The sequence below is a fragment of the Serinus canaria genome, chromosome 17 (genome assembly GCF_022539315.1).
Source record: "Serinus canaria isolate serCan28SL12 chromosome 17, serCan2020, whole genome shotgun sequence".
Classification (NCBI taxonomy): domain Eukaryota; kingdom Metazoa; phylum Chordata; class Aves; order Passeriformes; family Fringillidae; genus Serinus; species Serinus canaria.
In genome coordinates, this window is record NC_066330.1 from 5,708,112 (window position 1) to 5,722,669 (window position 14,558).

Consider the following 14,558-nt stretch of genomic DNA (forward strand, 5'->3'; position numbering starts at 1 on the left):
GGACATTGCTGTGCTGGTGTCTGGTCCTGGAGGAGTTAATGGGACAAGGTTGTTGGGCCACATCACAAAAGCAGTTGGGAAGGACAAACTCTTGTTTCCAGATTTCACCTTCTCTCACAGATTTAAGGAAACAGAGGACCTGGGTCTGAGAATGCCTCTCTGTTGATGTGGGACCCTGTTGCTGATACTCCATGCTGGCAGAGCAGAGGTGGCCCTGGAGCAGGGAGTGACTTGTTCCTCATTCCCTTTTCAGGAGAAGGAGAAGAAGTACATGTTACCAGTGGATAACCTGAAACTGCGAGATGTGGAGAAGGGGTTCATGTCCAGCAAGCACGTCTTTGCTCTCTTCAACACTGAACAGAGGTATGCTCCATCTCAGCACAGCAAGCTGCTGGTGCTAGGGACAGGATTTATGTAACAGAGTAGGGATGAGTGTGTTAGGATAGCTGTCCAGGAAAGAGGTGAGTGTCCTTTCAGGACAGCCACTTTTGAAGGAGATGGGAGGACTTAACTTCATTCCTTCAGATCTTGCAGATTTATATAATTTTCCTTTTGATTGCCAGTGCATGGCTTGTGGTGTGAACTTAACCCTTCAGCCTTTTTTGTGGTTACCTCGGTCTGCCTGTGGCTGGGATAGATATTTAGAATCCCAATGTTCTTGGTGAGTGACTAGGGAAATCCATAGAACCTGGGATGGGTGGAGGAGTCCAGCAGCAAGCAGAGTTGAAAAGGGAATCTTTTTCAGGCCTTGTTGAAACATACAGTTGATTTGAGAACAATCAAACTTGATTAAAAAAAAAAAACAACCACCTTTCCTTTTGCAGAGTCATCATGAGGTTCCTAGCAAGGGACCAAGTGTCTCTGTCTTAAAATGACAGGAGGATTCCCTAGTCATTGATATCTTTGTCAAATAAGGGCAGATCTCTGAGTTGAGAGAGAGAATAATAAAATATGTGTCTTCCTGTCAGGAATGTTTACAAGGACTACCGGCAGCTGGAGCTGGCCTGTGAGACCCAGGAGGAGGTGGACAGCTGGAAGGCTTCCTTCCTCCGGGCAGGAGTCTACCCAGAGCGTGTTGGGGTAAGTGACAGCCACAATAATGGGATAAGGAGGAGCACAGCATGTGTCTTGAGAAGGATAGCTCCATCTTCTTGTGTTAAAAATAAGTCTGTGAAGGTTTTGTCTTTCCAGAGCTGAGAATTCTTTCTGGTGCTTCCATTAGGGAAGCTCGAGATAAAGTAACTGGCAGCTTCAAAGGGAAGATAAAGTAGGAAAAGACTGCCTTGATAAATCCCTCTAGCTGTCTTGCTTTGAGGACAATAAATTCACAATATAAGAGTGCATTTAACTACAGTGACTGCTAACTGGTATGGTATCCACTGAGCAAAGGCACCATCCCTTTTTGGTAACTCTGTACAGCCTTATTAGGAACTTCCTGACTTAGCAGTTGTTCTCCAACTTTCCTTCCTCCGACTAATTAGGGAGAGATGTTCTTTGAATTTTGCTTTGTGGATACTCTAATATGCTCCTTTAGCAAGAATTCTTATCTCTTCCCTTCTCCTTGTCCCACAGCACTTATTGTCAGCATTATTTTGTGCTTTAAAAGTATCTTCTAGACAATTGTGGTATTTGTTTCTGTTCGAAGCCTTTCCTGCTCCTCTCTGAGAGGAAGCACTATAAATAGTTTTCCCATTAGAAAAGTGATAATTGCTTTTCTGTTTGTATTTGTTGCTTCTAATAGATTTCTTGCATTCATCTGTCCTGTTACACTTGAATATTGCTGGTTTTGCCTTAAAGCATTTCCTAAAAAACTGATAAGAGATTTTAAAAAGAGGGTTAGGGACTTGGCTTTAACAGTGACATGACTTCAGATTAGCTTTGAACCAGACTGGTTCTCTTAACCACAGTGGCCATTGGCACCTGTTGCTGTGCAAGTGGAGGGGTGTGACATGGGAACCCTGGTCCCTGTCTCAAAACCCCTGTAAGGAATGGCAGTGGCCCCTGCAGGTAAGAAAGTTGTCCTTTGTCCTAACAGAATGGTTTCCTTTGCAGAGCATCCCACTTTTCAGTTTAGCTAAACAGTTCACTTGTTCCTCTTCTAGGGTAATAGAGGTACTGATGTATTTTCAGTGGGATTGGTCTTTTGCTTGTCAGTGCTATTTTGGGACCTTCTCCAAATTCTGAGACCAACTAAAAGTCACTTTTTATTTTTTTGTCCCTTTTTGTTTTAATTTTTTCCACGTATGCTCAAACTGGCCTGCCAGGACAAGGACAAAGTAAGTCTGACCCCCTCTGCCTGTGTTGCCTCCTGGGGCTCTCACCAGATAGCTCTCTCATTTTTTTTTTCTCCTTTTGTCACAATTTCCTGAGAGGCATTTGCTTCTTTTCCCTCTCTGTACCCTCTGTTGGATTCCTGCTGTCTGTTTCTGTTCTTGGTTTGAGTTTTCCTTTTTCTTTTTATTCCTCCCTTTTTGTATGACTTCTGAATCTTGGTGCAAGCTTCTTTTTGGTTTTTTTTTTTTTTTTTACTCTCACTTTTTTTTAGGTTGTCCTGTTTGACATCCACTTCCTTTACTTTGTTTCACACTGAGACCTTGCATTCCTTCATTATGTAAGATCTTCTCAGCAAAAGCTCAAATGAACAAAAGAATTTGCCCTTTCTCATATATTTTGTTCCCCAAAACAAAAGAGAAGCCATTTCCTACATGGCAAATTGTTCAGACTAGAGCTGTTTAAAACAAAGATGTTTCATTATACAACCATGGGGTTTTTTTTTAAATAAACATTGAGGAAGGCAGCAGTTCTTTCATACTTCAATACTTTGAAATTGATCCCAAATGGAGATTGCTTGCTGTCAAACAGCACAGTCCAGCTTCTACCTTACAGAATAAACAATGTACTTCAGGCAAACCGGAGGAGATTCATCTGCTTGGTGTGAAAGAAAAGATAATTATAACTTATGATACAGGAGTTGCAGTTGAAGTGATAGGAAAGTTTTCTAGTTTATTCCATCTACTTGTGGTCAGCCTGAGAGGAGCAGTTGTTTGACTCCTCTGTATCTGTTTTCTCATTTGTATAATGAGGACAAAGATGCAGCATGGCAGAGAGCCTGTGAGACTTAATTTATGGTGAATGATTCTTGATTTTAACTGACTCTGGTCATGGAAAACCCAGATCAAATGAAGAACCTTTCAGGAAGCTGTAAACATTAAAAAGTAATAATACAGCTTTGAAATGCACCAGAGCCATAACCTCTGAACATGTGTCAGAGGTCCCTGTTGCCTTTCACCTTTTAATAACTTTCTATTAAGAGAGCAGCTTTATTGCTAAAATTTCTCAGTTCTGAACTGGAGAAGTCTCTACAAACTGAGTTTTGCATTGACAATCACAGCTCAAAATGTAAGTTTAAATAAATTTTATTTATTGCATGCGCTTCCTGCTGTTCCCTTCTACTCTTCTCTTAGCTCTCATGAAAAGCCAATTTTATGTTACATTTGAAGAACCAATATGTTTCTCCTTTTTTTCTGCAGGCCAGTGAAGCAGAGGAGAATGGAGGAGATAGTTTCATGCACTCCATGGATCCTCAGCTGGAGAGACAAGTGGAAACGATCAGGAACCTGGTGGATTCCTACATGGCAATTGTCAACAAAACCATCAGAGACCTCATGCCGAAGACAATCATGCACCTCATGATAAACAATGTACTTATCTCCCTGTGGTCAGTGGAGGTGGGAGAGGCAGAAAGGAGGAAAATAGGGAGGGAGGAAAAGAATGAAGAAAAACAGAAGGCAGCTTGAAAGGAAGAGGTGGGGACAGAACAGAGTGTTTTGGGGAGAGATGGTGAAAACTGATTTTCTACTCACTTACAGACCAAGGACTTCATCCATTCAGAGCTGCTGGCAAACCTGTACTCCTGTGGGGACCAGAACACGCTGATGGAGGAGTCGGCGGAGCAGGCGCAGCGCCGCGACGAAATGCTGCGCATGTACCACGCCCTGAAGGAGGCCCTCAACATCATCGGGGACATCAACACCAGCACCATCAGCACCCCCATGCCCCCACCGGTGGACGACTCCTGGCTGCAGGTGCAGAGCGTACCGTCCGGACGCAGGTACCAGAGGCTCAGGGGGAGAGCCCCGCAGACCTGCCTGATGCCTCTTCAGTGCCTTGCTGGGGCCTCCCGCTGACACAGGGAGTCCTCCTCTTCTTCCTGTGGATGAAGAGTCCTGGGTATTTCTGCTGGCAGGCTCCTAGGACATCTTTAGAGAGATGTTGAGATGTTCTGCTCGGGTTGGATGGGGCTGACGTAGCTTTGAAAGCAGCCTGGTGTGGTTCTTGAAAGCAAAAGGGTGGTGTGTGAAGTGATGTGAAGCTAAAGAGAGAAATACTGAAGGCAGAGCAGTGCCTGTGGTGGCATAGGGATCCCAGAGCTGTTGCTGCAGTTGAATGCCTTTGTTTGTTTGGCAGGTCCCCCACATCCAGCCCCACGCCGCAGAGGAGAGCTCCTGCAGTGCCCCCCGCCAGGCCTGGGTCTCGCGGACCAGCTCCTGGGCCACCTCCTGCTGGTGGGTCCACACTGGGTGGTGCCCCCCCTGTGCCCTCCAGGCCAGGTGCCTCTCCTGATCCCTTCGGGCCCCCACCTCAGGTTCCTTCTCGGCCTAATCGTGCTCCTCCTGGTGTTCCCAGGTAAGTCCTGAAACGCTGCTCCATGCAGGTGGAGTGTGTTCTGGTTTTGGGTTGGAGCCTTGGCAGCACTTGGCCTGCCTGGGCCGTAGGAGGAGAATGGAGTGCATGGTGTGGGTAGAGCCTTTGGATATTTGAATTGGATCCGGAGGCAGGAGCATTGTTGTCCTCTGAGATTCCATTGTATGGAAAAGGCAATGCCAGGGCAGCTCTCAGAAACAGAGGGGCAGCTCTTTCTTTCTACAAGCCTTTATAAAGAATGTGAGAGAAAGCCTTGAACCCAAGGTTTACAGCAATTGTACCAATGCCTGTAGTCACCACATAAATCACAGGAGTGGGGTGAGATTTCCCTCTGTGTAGGGCTCCCCAAAGTCTGAAGTTGCCCTTTTCTCTTGGCCCAGAGTTCTTCAAGGTGAGTTGGAAGACCATCAAAGCTGTTCAGTTGCTTTCTGGCTAGGAGAGTATCACACGATCACTGGCAGGGAAATGAATTCTTAGGCAATTTTGTTTCTTGTGTAATCAACTTTAGCATTTTCCAGTCTAGAGGGTTCAAATCACACAGCTTTGCTTTTCCATTAGGAAACTCATTTCCTTTCCTGTTCAGTCACTTCAGACACACTTCAGCATAGTAATAAGGGATTATCCTGGTGCAGCTGAGTATGGGTTCCTGAACAGGACTTAGGAAGCAGTGTGGAACCAGGAATGCTTTAATGTTCGGTACTTAGTTTCCCTTGCGGAAGAGGAGGTAATTGCAGTGTAAAGAACAAACATAACCAGAAGCTCCTCAGTGACATGACAGAGGGAACACTTCCCTTGTGGAAAACACCTCTCCAGTGGGTGCTGGTGGCACAGGTTTGAAACTTTGCCATTTTCTGTGGAAACACCAAGCCTGTCAATGGTTGGGGATGGTGTATGGCAGAGTGGGTTCAGTATTCCTCCAGCAATAATGCCCAGCTCATATTTGGTGCTGCCTGTTTGGAGGGAAGTGTTCTCTGCCAGGCTGCAGCCAGCCCAGACAGCTTTATAGACCAGTTTCTGACACTGGTATATGCAAATGGTTTTACTTTCTTGGTGCCTTTGCCCCAGTCCTTCCTATGCACCTTGATGCAGCTCCCACAGTAACTTGTCCTCACATACCTCAGTGTTGCCCTGGAGACTGTGGAGGCACCTATGGATGTCAGCATGCTTCTACTGTGTATTTTGGCTCCTGCTTTTTGTGACCCTGCCTTTCCATATATTGTTACTTTGTGGTTTTGTTTTCAGTATACTTATGCTTCTTTATGTCTCCATTTTCCTCCTTTCACTCAGTTTCATTTCTTCACTCATGAAAAATATTCTATATACCTGGCCGTCGTGATAGGATTCCCCGAATGGGCTGAAATGAATTGGCCTTTTTTTAAAGAAATCTGTCATAGCTTATCTTAATGGTTTTTCTGCCTTTTGCATGAGTACAAGGGTTTAGGGAAAGGTAGGAAAACAGCACTGGAGCAGAGGAGGAAAGAGTTTCATGCTTGACTGAGCAACTCCTTGGTTTAGGAGAGATGGTAGGTTGGATTGCATGCTACTGACTGCCCTGATCTGGAGTTGAGAATGTAATTCCAGAAGCTGTGAAGTGTGATGCTCATTCTCTGATCCCCCTCTCTGATTCTTCCAGTTGTTCATAGACTCCTCCGGATCCTGATACCAGCTTGTCATTTGAGTTCACTGATGAATGGAGAATTTCCAATGACAAGGGACTCTTTCTCTTCCACTCCTGTATATAGAATAAGAATGTTCCCTGCTAGCACTTGGACTCGGGTCCTTCTGCCATGGGTGAACGAATGCCATCTCCATTGTTGCTTTTTTAAAACCCATCTTTCCCTTGCTAACCGGGCTGTGCAGTGTGTGTGTGAGAGGAACAAAGCTCCTGTGTTCAGCACCAGTGGGCTTTGGTGGAGGAGTTGGTGCTGTGGAGTGAGCTCAAATGGCTGGTGGTGGCTGGGTGTACTTTGTGTGCTCATTGATGCCTGTGTAGAAGTTTGGTAGTTTTGTGCCTCTGGTTTGTGCATCTGATTTTATGAATGATGAACTTACACAAGTGTCATGCTACTCCTTTTTCATCAAACATAAGTGTATAAACACATTATCACATGTAATCACCACATGGTACATATTTTTTTTGCACAGAAAGACTTTCCTGCATATAATTAAGGACACTTAAGACTTACCATCCTGTTTCTGTGCTTAGCATTTATTCAGTTTACTGTGGAAATCCATTTAGACAAATATAGCTCCAATTTTGGGAGCTGAAAATTACAAACCATCCAAGATCCTATCAGTGTGCAATGGACTGCATTTAGGATTTGACCTGGGAAAGAAATCTGTGAAGGTATTCCCTTGTGTCTTTAGGCTCTTTAGTTTAAAATAGTTTGATAGAACCTGTAAGTAGAAGACCTTGAAGGAGAATTAAGAAAGTTTCAGTGTGAATGACTCAACCTTTGGAAAAATGTGTTGAAGGTATAAATGTGTTCTCCATTCTTTGGTATCACAAGGGCATGGGTCTGGGGTTACCTCCTGGCAGGGATGGTTCTCACTGGCTGCTGTGCTGGTCAGTACAACAGGGGCACATCACTGGAACTCCCAAAGGGTTCTTGGATACACAGTTTCAAGGGACAAATTATCTCCTTAGTGATGTCTCTGCCCATGGCCAGGGACTGGAACTAGATGATCTTTAAGGTCCCTTCCGACCCAAACCTTTCTATGATAAGGTCTCACAGCTGTATGACCTGAATTATTCAGGTGGTCACAGTTTAATTCAGGAGGTCACAGCTGATTTAATGATTTATAGCCTTCAGAAAAGCCTCCACCTGCTTTGTGCCGTTTGAGGTAGTGCTCAGGACTGCATGTTATCTCCCTCTTTCCTGAGCTCCTTCTTCAACATTTAATTTGGTCAGAAGATAGGAGTCCTCAGTGAGACAAGCCCAGCTTATGTGCCCAGCTGGTGGGTGCTGAAACCTGGGTATGACACTGGTGAACGTCAGCCTGGATGTGTGAGGAGCTTGAGTGAGTGAGCAACAGCCAGGTGGTGTGTGGACAGATGGATGGGGTTTGATGCACTCCTGTGCTCAACAGGGTCTGGATGTGTGCAGAGATGAGGCCATGAGTGTTTCCTGTGTGTTTGCAGTGCCCCTACTTATGCCGTGTTTGGAGGGGAATGTGTGACTGTGTCTGTGCTAGCGCCTGTGTATCTGTTCCACCTTCCTGACAGTCTGTGTGGCCTCTGCCTTGAGCTGTCTGAACTGCCATGTTGATTTCATGTTGTCTTTCAGAATCACTATCAGTGACCCCTGAGGACTGGCAGCCACGGTAGGTTCCGCACTCTCGCTGCGATGCATGAGTCACTGTGTCCCCATCCTCCAGCACTGCTCTGCAGCTCTCCTCTGCTGCCCAGTTCTTGTGTTAGTAACAGAGTCCCTTGTCTGATGAACCACCTCTGCCAGGATCTCATAAAGGGAGGAGTCTTGAACAGAAAAACTGGCTGATCAGAGCCAGAGCAGCTGCTTGAGCTGCAGGAGCTGGGAAAGCTTCTGTACCTGATTTAAGGTCTGGAGGATCCTTTCTCTGCTTCTAAATAGAGAAGGTGGGATGGGGGAATGAGCTCTGACAGCAAGGTCTAAACTCTCTCTTTATTTGGCTTATATCCACACTGACTGTAAGATCAGCTGAATAAACTCTGCTTTGATTTGGTCTGTCAGCTCTGTTAGGATCAAGACAGAGACTTGGGGAGCTGATAGTTCAGACTCCTCTTCTTATATTCTAATGTCTGGCTGGAGAAGTGCTCCCATCCTCACTGTATCCCTAGTACTCATGGAAGCCAAGAGGAGTTTGGGTCATTAATATCAGGACTTCCATGTCTGAGTGCAGGATAACTCTGACATTGAATGTTCCCTTTTATCCTTGTGTCCCATCATCAGATAGATGTGAACTCCCTTTGTTTGTTCTCCCCTTGACCCTTTGCCTTCTAGGTTACTCTCCTGCTTCCATTCAAACTGCCTTCTCTCCTCTGCAAGAGGAAGGGTGTAGTGATCTGTGTCCCTCAAACACTCTGCCCTGAGCTCCTGTCCTCTCAAGCCCATTTCCCTGTCCTCTCTCTCCCTGCATTTTGCAGCACTGTAGTGGTTCAGTGATGTAGCAGGTGTGGGTTTGTACTGTGTACTGCTCATCCCTTAATGTCAGTGGGGGTGTGAAGAGGAACATGAGCAAATTCTCCTGAGTCCTTTTCTTGAGAACCTCCAGCCCTTATTAACAAAGAGGTACAGAAGGCAAAACTGGGCAGGTGTGGATTTTCTGGGCCCCTTCTCCCTTTCTCTATGGATGTTGTTTTATGACAGAGGAGTGGAGAAGCAGCAGCTCCTGCAGATTCTCTCGCTGCTGATTGTGGCAGAGAGATCTGGGGGCGAGGAGCACGAGCTGAAATCCTACTTTAATAGGAGTAGCAGAGGTTCAAGCCCCCGTTCTGGGGCAGGGGGTCTCAGGCAGCCCCCATCTTGCAGTAGATGGCGTCTGTTACTGCTGCACAGAACTGCAGGTAGAGCTGAGAGGTGCCACATTGCAGTGATTGCTCATGATTGACATCTTTGAGAACGTCATCATCAACCCTCCTCATTGCTGACACACTGCAGAGGTGTTGGAGCAGTCAGCAGTTTCCTCCCATATTCTGCCTACTGCAGACATCCCTGGCAGCCCTGGAAACATGCATCCTGGGTGAACAACCTTGGGAAGGAGCCTTACTGTTGTCTGTACCCCATTCTGGGACTCGCTGTTATGGGGCATTCTGTTTTTAATCTGGCATAAAGAGCACCAAGGAAATAAAAATTAAAAACAAACAAAAAAAACCCACCAAATGATCAAAAAAATTTAATTATACCCAAAACCTTTTGCAGTCCAAGGGAATAAACATAATATTTTCCCACCTCTGTTAGGTCCTTATCAGCAGAACTCCCTATTAGCCCAGTGGTTCTTAGGTAGGATTAGCTCAGTGTTCTCCCTGGGTGTGGCCTGAAAGACTGACTTCAAAGGATGTGACAGTCATTGGAACTCATCTCCCTCGGCTCCTGCCAGGGCTCAGCTCTTCCTTCTTATGTACTGGAGACAGCCACAGGCTTCCCTGTGAGCAAAACTTTGTTCCTTGTCCTGACAGAGAAAAGTGACTTTTCAGCGATATAAAAAAGCTTGATTAGCAATGTAGTCTGACTGAACCAGAATTTTGGGGGTAAATGTTGCCTGAGAGACTTCTCTGCCCCTTTTAGTGCTGGTAAACACTTTTCAGCCTTTTCTAACCTTACCAGGCAGATTCTGCAAGCATCTCCAGAAAACCTCAACAGAAATAGCCTACAAGTTTAAAAAATAGCCCCACACCTTAAAATGCTTTGAATGCTGAGAGAAATAAGTGCAAAAATCAATCATAGTACATTACAAAAAGCAGCCCATCTACCTGTGAATTACTTGTGCTCCTTTCAGCACTATTTGTCCTGCTAGGGTCAAGTGGCCACTCCTTCCAGAACACTTTATATACTCTGGTGGCTTCAAGCACCTTTCTCATGTGAACCCTCAGAGGCTTTTAGCACAACCTGTGCAAACTCCTGAAATGCAAATAGTCCTTTCACCTTCTCAAAAAATGCCTTCTAACATGATGATGCAACAGCATCTCACTAAGTGTTGAGCTGAAGTTCTGCCGGGTTTTAATTTAGGTGCTGTTGCTGTTCCAGTGACAGTAGAAGCCACCAAAGGGCTGGCATGGTTGCATTTACACTGTGAGCACCCTTTAGAGATAATGCACAGATCCCACATGTCATGAAGCTCTGAGGCTTAATAAATCTGGAGCAGTAAGTTCTGCTGAGGTTTAATAAACAGGACTGGAGAGTTGCTCTGGTTTATTTGCTAAATGAGGGAACTTGCCCTGATTTGTAGGAGTGTAACTCCTGTAGTGCCAGTGTGATTATAGACTACTGGTACAAATATCCTCATTTCTAGCAGTGAGTTGATTCTCTGTAATCTAAATCTTGTCAGTGTGGAATTATTGGGGCATTAATTCTGTGACACCTGGTGATCAATGTATGATCAGCGTAAGGGCTTCCCCTCCATTTGGTCTACATGCTGTTGGCTTTGCTCTTTGCATTTCAGGCAGTTTGGACCTTAAATCTACCCTGGCTTGGTACTGAACAATTCATTTATCTTAATGAAACACCAGCAAAATGCAGTTGAGGTCGTAGACACTGCAAGGAGCATACTTTAAAGGAAAAACACAGATTGGACTCAGTCTTACAGAACACATTTTTATTTATAGTTTTCTTACAGCCTTTAGTCTAAGACTGAAGTGATATTTCAGTAGATGATCTGAGAGCCACGTCAGGGGTGTTGTCTTGTATGTTTTTGTTGTGGCTTTTTTTTCCCTCAGTCCCTTACAGGAAGGAGATTCTAGAACACTTAATCCATGCAGAGGGCAAACACTTAAGTGCTGCCCATTTATGTAGCTAAAGTATCAGCAGAGTTGGAACAGAATGGAGAATAAGTAGCCAAAGTTCCTTTTATTGAAGTAGAAGTTGCATTTACTCTGTGCCAGAACTGGAAGACTGAAAGCTGTAAGCTTGCCCCTGACATCCAAGATCAGTCTCACGTCAGAATAGGGATCTCAGGCTTGCAGTAGGTTCGAGGGCAGGGGTAGAAGGTGCTCCTCCAAACCAGCCAAGAGCCTCTGGCAGCAGCGCGTCTCAGAGGACCCCATCCATGCCGTGTGACTGTCATGTGCTTGATACAGGAGCTCACTGTTGTCCATGCTTCTCCACTCATCCCAGAGCCAGGGTACTTACTGGCAGTAAATCTCTGCACTTCCAAATTTCAGAGGGAAGCAAAACTGGCAGGCCAGGGGATTGCTCTACTGCTGATCTGTGCTGTGCAGAAGGGCCAGTGTGAGGCCGAGTAGAAGCCTGTGAGTCTCCTTTGTGGAGCTGCACTCTGGGGGTTTGTGCCTCAGGTTGGATTCTTTTGCTGGCTCAGGCAAAGTGGAGAAGCGTGTGTGGTTGTGACTGCAATTGCTGTGCTAACCACAGTGTGTGTTCTCTTGTTTTTGTTTCCTGCTTTTTCACAGCAGAAGGGGTCCCGCCTCACCTACTCGACCTACCATAATCCGACCGGCTGAACCGTCCCTCTTAGATTTATAACTCGAGGCTGTAGACAGCTGGCGACGAGTGCCGTGCTGGTGGCTTCCCCATTCCACCCTCCCTTCCACAGCCACAGTCACTCCTCTCATCCATCCCACACCCCTGCCTCCCACCACCCCTCCCTGGTGTGTCGTAAAACTCTAGCCTAGTGATTGAGCTCTTTGTCTTCGCTCGTGCGTCCTGTATTGCTTTGTGAGCATAGAGTAGCCTTCATTCAGTGGCATGGATCCCTGAAGTACACAGGCTCCTTGGAGAGATCAGCCACAGGGACATCCTTAGGTCCAAGTGGTGGCTGTCCGTCCAGTCATTCCATCTGCCTAGTCTAGCCTGGATAAGTGTCCTGCCTGCACCTGTTAGCTGTAGCACCCAGGACTGAGCTGTAGCTGTTTTCTTTCCTTGTACTTTAAGACAAAAGCGTGGCTTAGCAAAAATATGCTGTCAAAACACATGACACCCGTTAGGAACAGATTAAACGTCCTGTGTATTATCTTGACTTCTAAGGTGCAAAAATTTCATGTTGGGAACAGTGCAATCAACTTCATATTAAAGTGAGGCAGGGAGATGAGTGAAGGGGGGAATCAGTGGATCAGCCCAGTCCTGCCCGAGTGAAGTCTGAGATAGCGCACACACCTCAGCGTGCAGGGAGCTCACAGACCTGCTCACCCTGGCTCCTGGAGCTGGGCCATTCCTGCTGGGGGCACACTGGCTCCTGCCAGCAGTTGTCTTGCATCACCATTTTTGGCTGACTTTCCTGAACCCAGCAGGGCGAGGGGAATAGACACGCTGCTCCCCCCTTGCAAACGGACAGCCAAATGTTTCAGGGAGTTCGCTGTGTGGTGTTTTGTTGAAAATATTTCTGCTTTAAACTAAGCACATCTTTCAGTGTTTTTGGGGTACTGTGGTGACTTCTTTCGTAGCCTTTTCTTGCATGTGGATGGTACGTGTTTGGGGAAACTTGTAACCATTGTTGATCACAACTCATCTTAAGGTTTGGTTTTTACTTTTCATGCTACATGTATTTAAAAAAAATACTTGAGAATTAAAAAATATATCAACCCTGTGCATCTCAGATGTCATGTCTCTACCAGAGCTAAATGAACCACCTGTGTTGCAGGCTGTCCTCCAGGCCTGATTGCTGTTGAAGTTCTCTTGTTTCAGTGCTATTATTCTAAAATTTCTGTTGTGGATCCTCTATTGTTCTGATGCCAGTTCCTTTCTGTATTTTAACTATTGTTTTACTACTTCTCCCCCTTCTCCTTCCCTTTCCCTTTTCCTTTGTTTCTCTTGTCTTTAACCTCCAGCCGGCCGGGTAAGGCCAGTCCCGCCCGCCCGGAGAGCCCAAAACCACCATTTGACATGTAGGCCTGCTCCCTCTGAGACTCTTTGCCTGCCTCTTAGCTGTTCTGTCCTGGAATGGTCTGACTCCAATCTCACACATGGCTTGTTTTGTTTGTAATTTGTGACACACACATATCGGATGTGATTGTAGTGAAACTGTTTTTGGGGTTTTTTTTTTTTTTTTTTTTTTTTGTTTGGGTTTTTTTTTTCTCCTTCCCAGCTGCTTAAAGGAGTTAAACAAGTATATTGTAGTAATGAGAAACATATCTTTACTGTTATAAATATCTATAAATATATATATAAGATGAAAAATCTATATATGTCCAGGTGTTAAAAGCCATTTGTGCTTCCATGTGAATTTTAGGAAATACTTAAGTAGGAAAAGAATATCTATATACATATATATATACACACACATCCAAAAAGTTAACCAAATCCCAATGTTGAGTTTTTGAGCTGATTGTTAAATTCTCTGCTGTGTGCAGTTGGGTTATTGTATTACCCCAGACTTGTGGGTGAACTGTCTCAGTGCTGGTAGTAGCTGTGATGCAGTTTGTGATCTACCTGTCACTCTTGTTTATTGGATGAAATAAACTCTCATTTCTGTATAATGAAGGTCTCCATGACTAGAATAAAACCATCTCTCTTTCTCTTGCTTTTTCTCTGGGTGGTTTTCAAGCTGTGTTTGATTGTAACCTGATCTTTTCATCCCAGAGTTAACAAGCTGTATATGCAATCAGGGGCTCTCACTGATAGGGAAGGTGGAGCAAATCTGCATCAGCACTGAGTGTCCAGGAGCTGCAGTAGAGTGAAACAGCTTGTCAGGTGCAGAAAGGTAAATCCCTGTGCAGAAGGAATTGTGGAGGTGCTTCAGAGATGGGCAGACAGAAGGTGGGAGTTTGCTCACAAATTGCTTCTTAAAAGGGATTTTTGCCCCTAGTGCTTGTGGAGCACAAGAAGTGGACAAAGGTGAGGTCCAGGAATCATGCCTGAAAGAGGTCAGGGTAAAAACAAATCTGGAGCCAGAAATTATATGAGATGCTAGCCAAGAGCCACCTCTCAGGCTTGTCAGCAGTCTGTACAGAAAACATTCATGAAAGCTCAGTGAAAACAGCATCACTGTCAGGGCAGGTGCTTTCAATAAAGAATTCATTCTTCTCTTTTTCTGGCCAAATTTCAAGGTGGTCTGTGCAAAAGAAATACCTCTAGTCAGTGCCCCTCTGAATAAGTTTATTCAGAAAGCAAATTTGTAACAGGGTTAAGTCACCTCTGCAACAGACCACAGACCTTCACTGGTCTTGTCTCCTTCACAGTTCTAGAGTAAACACCCAATAACTA

At 45.3% G+C, this 14,558-nt stretch overlaps 1 protein-coding gene across 3 annotated transcripts in view; it reads left to right on the forward strand.

The window, feature by feature from the left end:
* The window catches only part of DNM1 (dynamin 1), a 65,245-nt gene extending 51,369 nt beyond the window's left edge, over positions 1–13,876 (forward strand). The window contains exons 15-21 of one of the 3 annotated variants that reach the window (XM_050980789.1): positions 254–363; positions 969–1,080; positions 2,265–2,276; positions 3,531–3,701; positions 3,870–4,111; positions 4,468–4,686; positions 13,184–13,876. In XM_050980789.1, coding sequence (XP_050836746.1) covers positions 254–363; positions 969–1,080; positions 2,265–2,276; positions 3,531–3,701; positions 3,870–4,111; positions 4,468–4,686; positions 13,184–13,244 — 927 coding nt within the window. In that variant the 3' untranslated portion in view covers positions 13,245–13,876. Of the gene's footprint in view, positions 1–253; positions 364–968; positions 1,081–2,264; positions 2,277–3,530; positions 3,702–3,869; positions 4,112–4,467; positions 4,687–11,809; positions 12,947–13,183 lie in introns of those variants that run through there. The other 2 variants (XM_050980787.1, XM_050980788.1) reach the window with 2 other exon arrangements.
* The last annotated feature ends 682 nt before the right edge of the window (positions 13,877–14,558 follow it).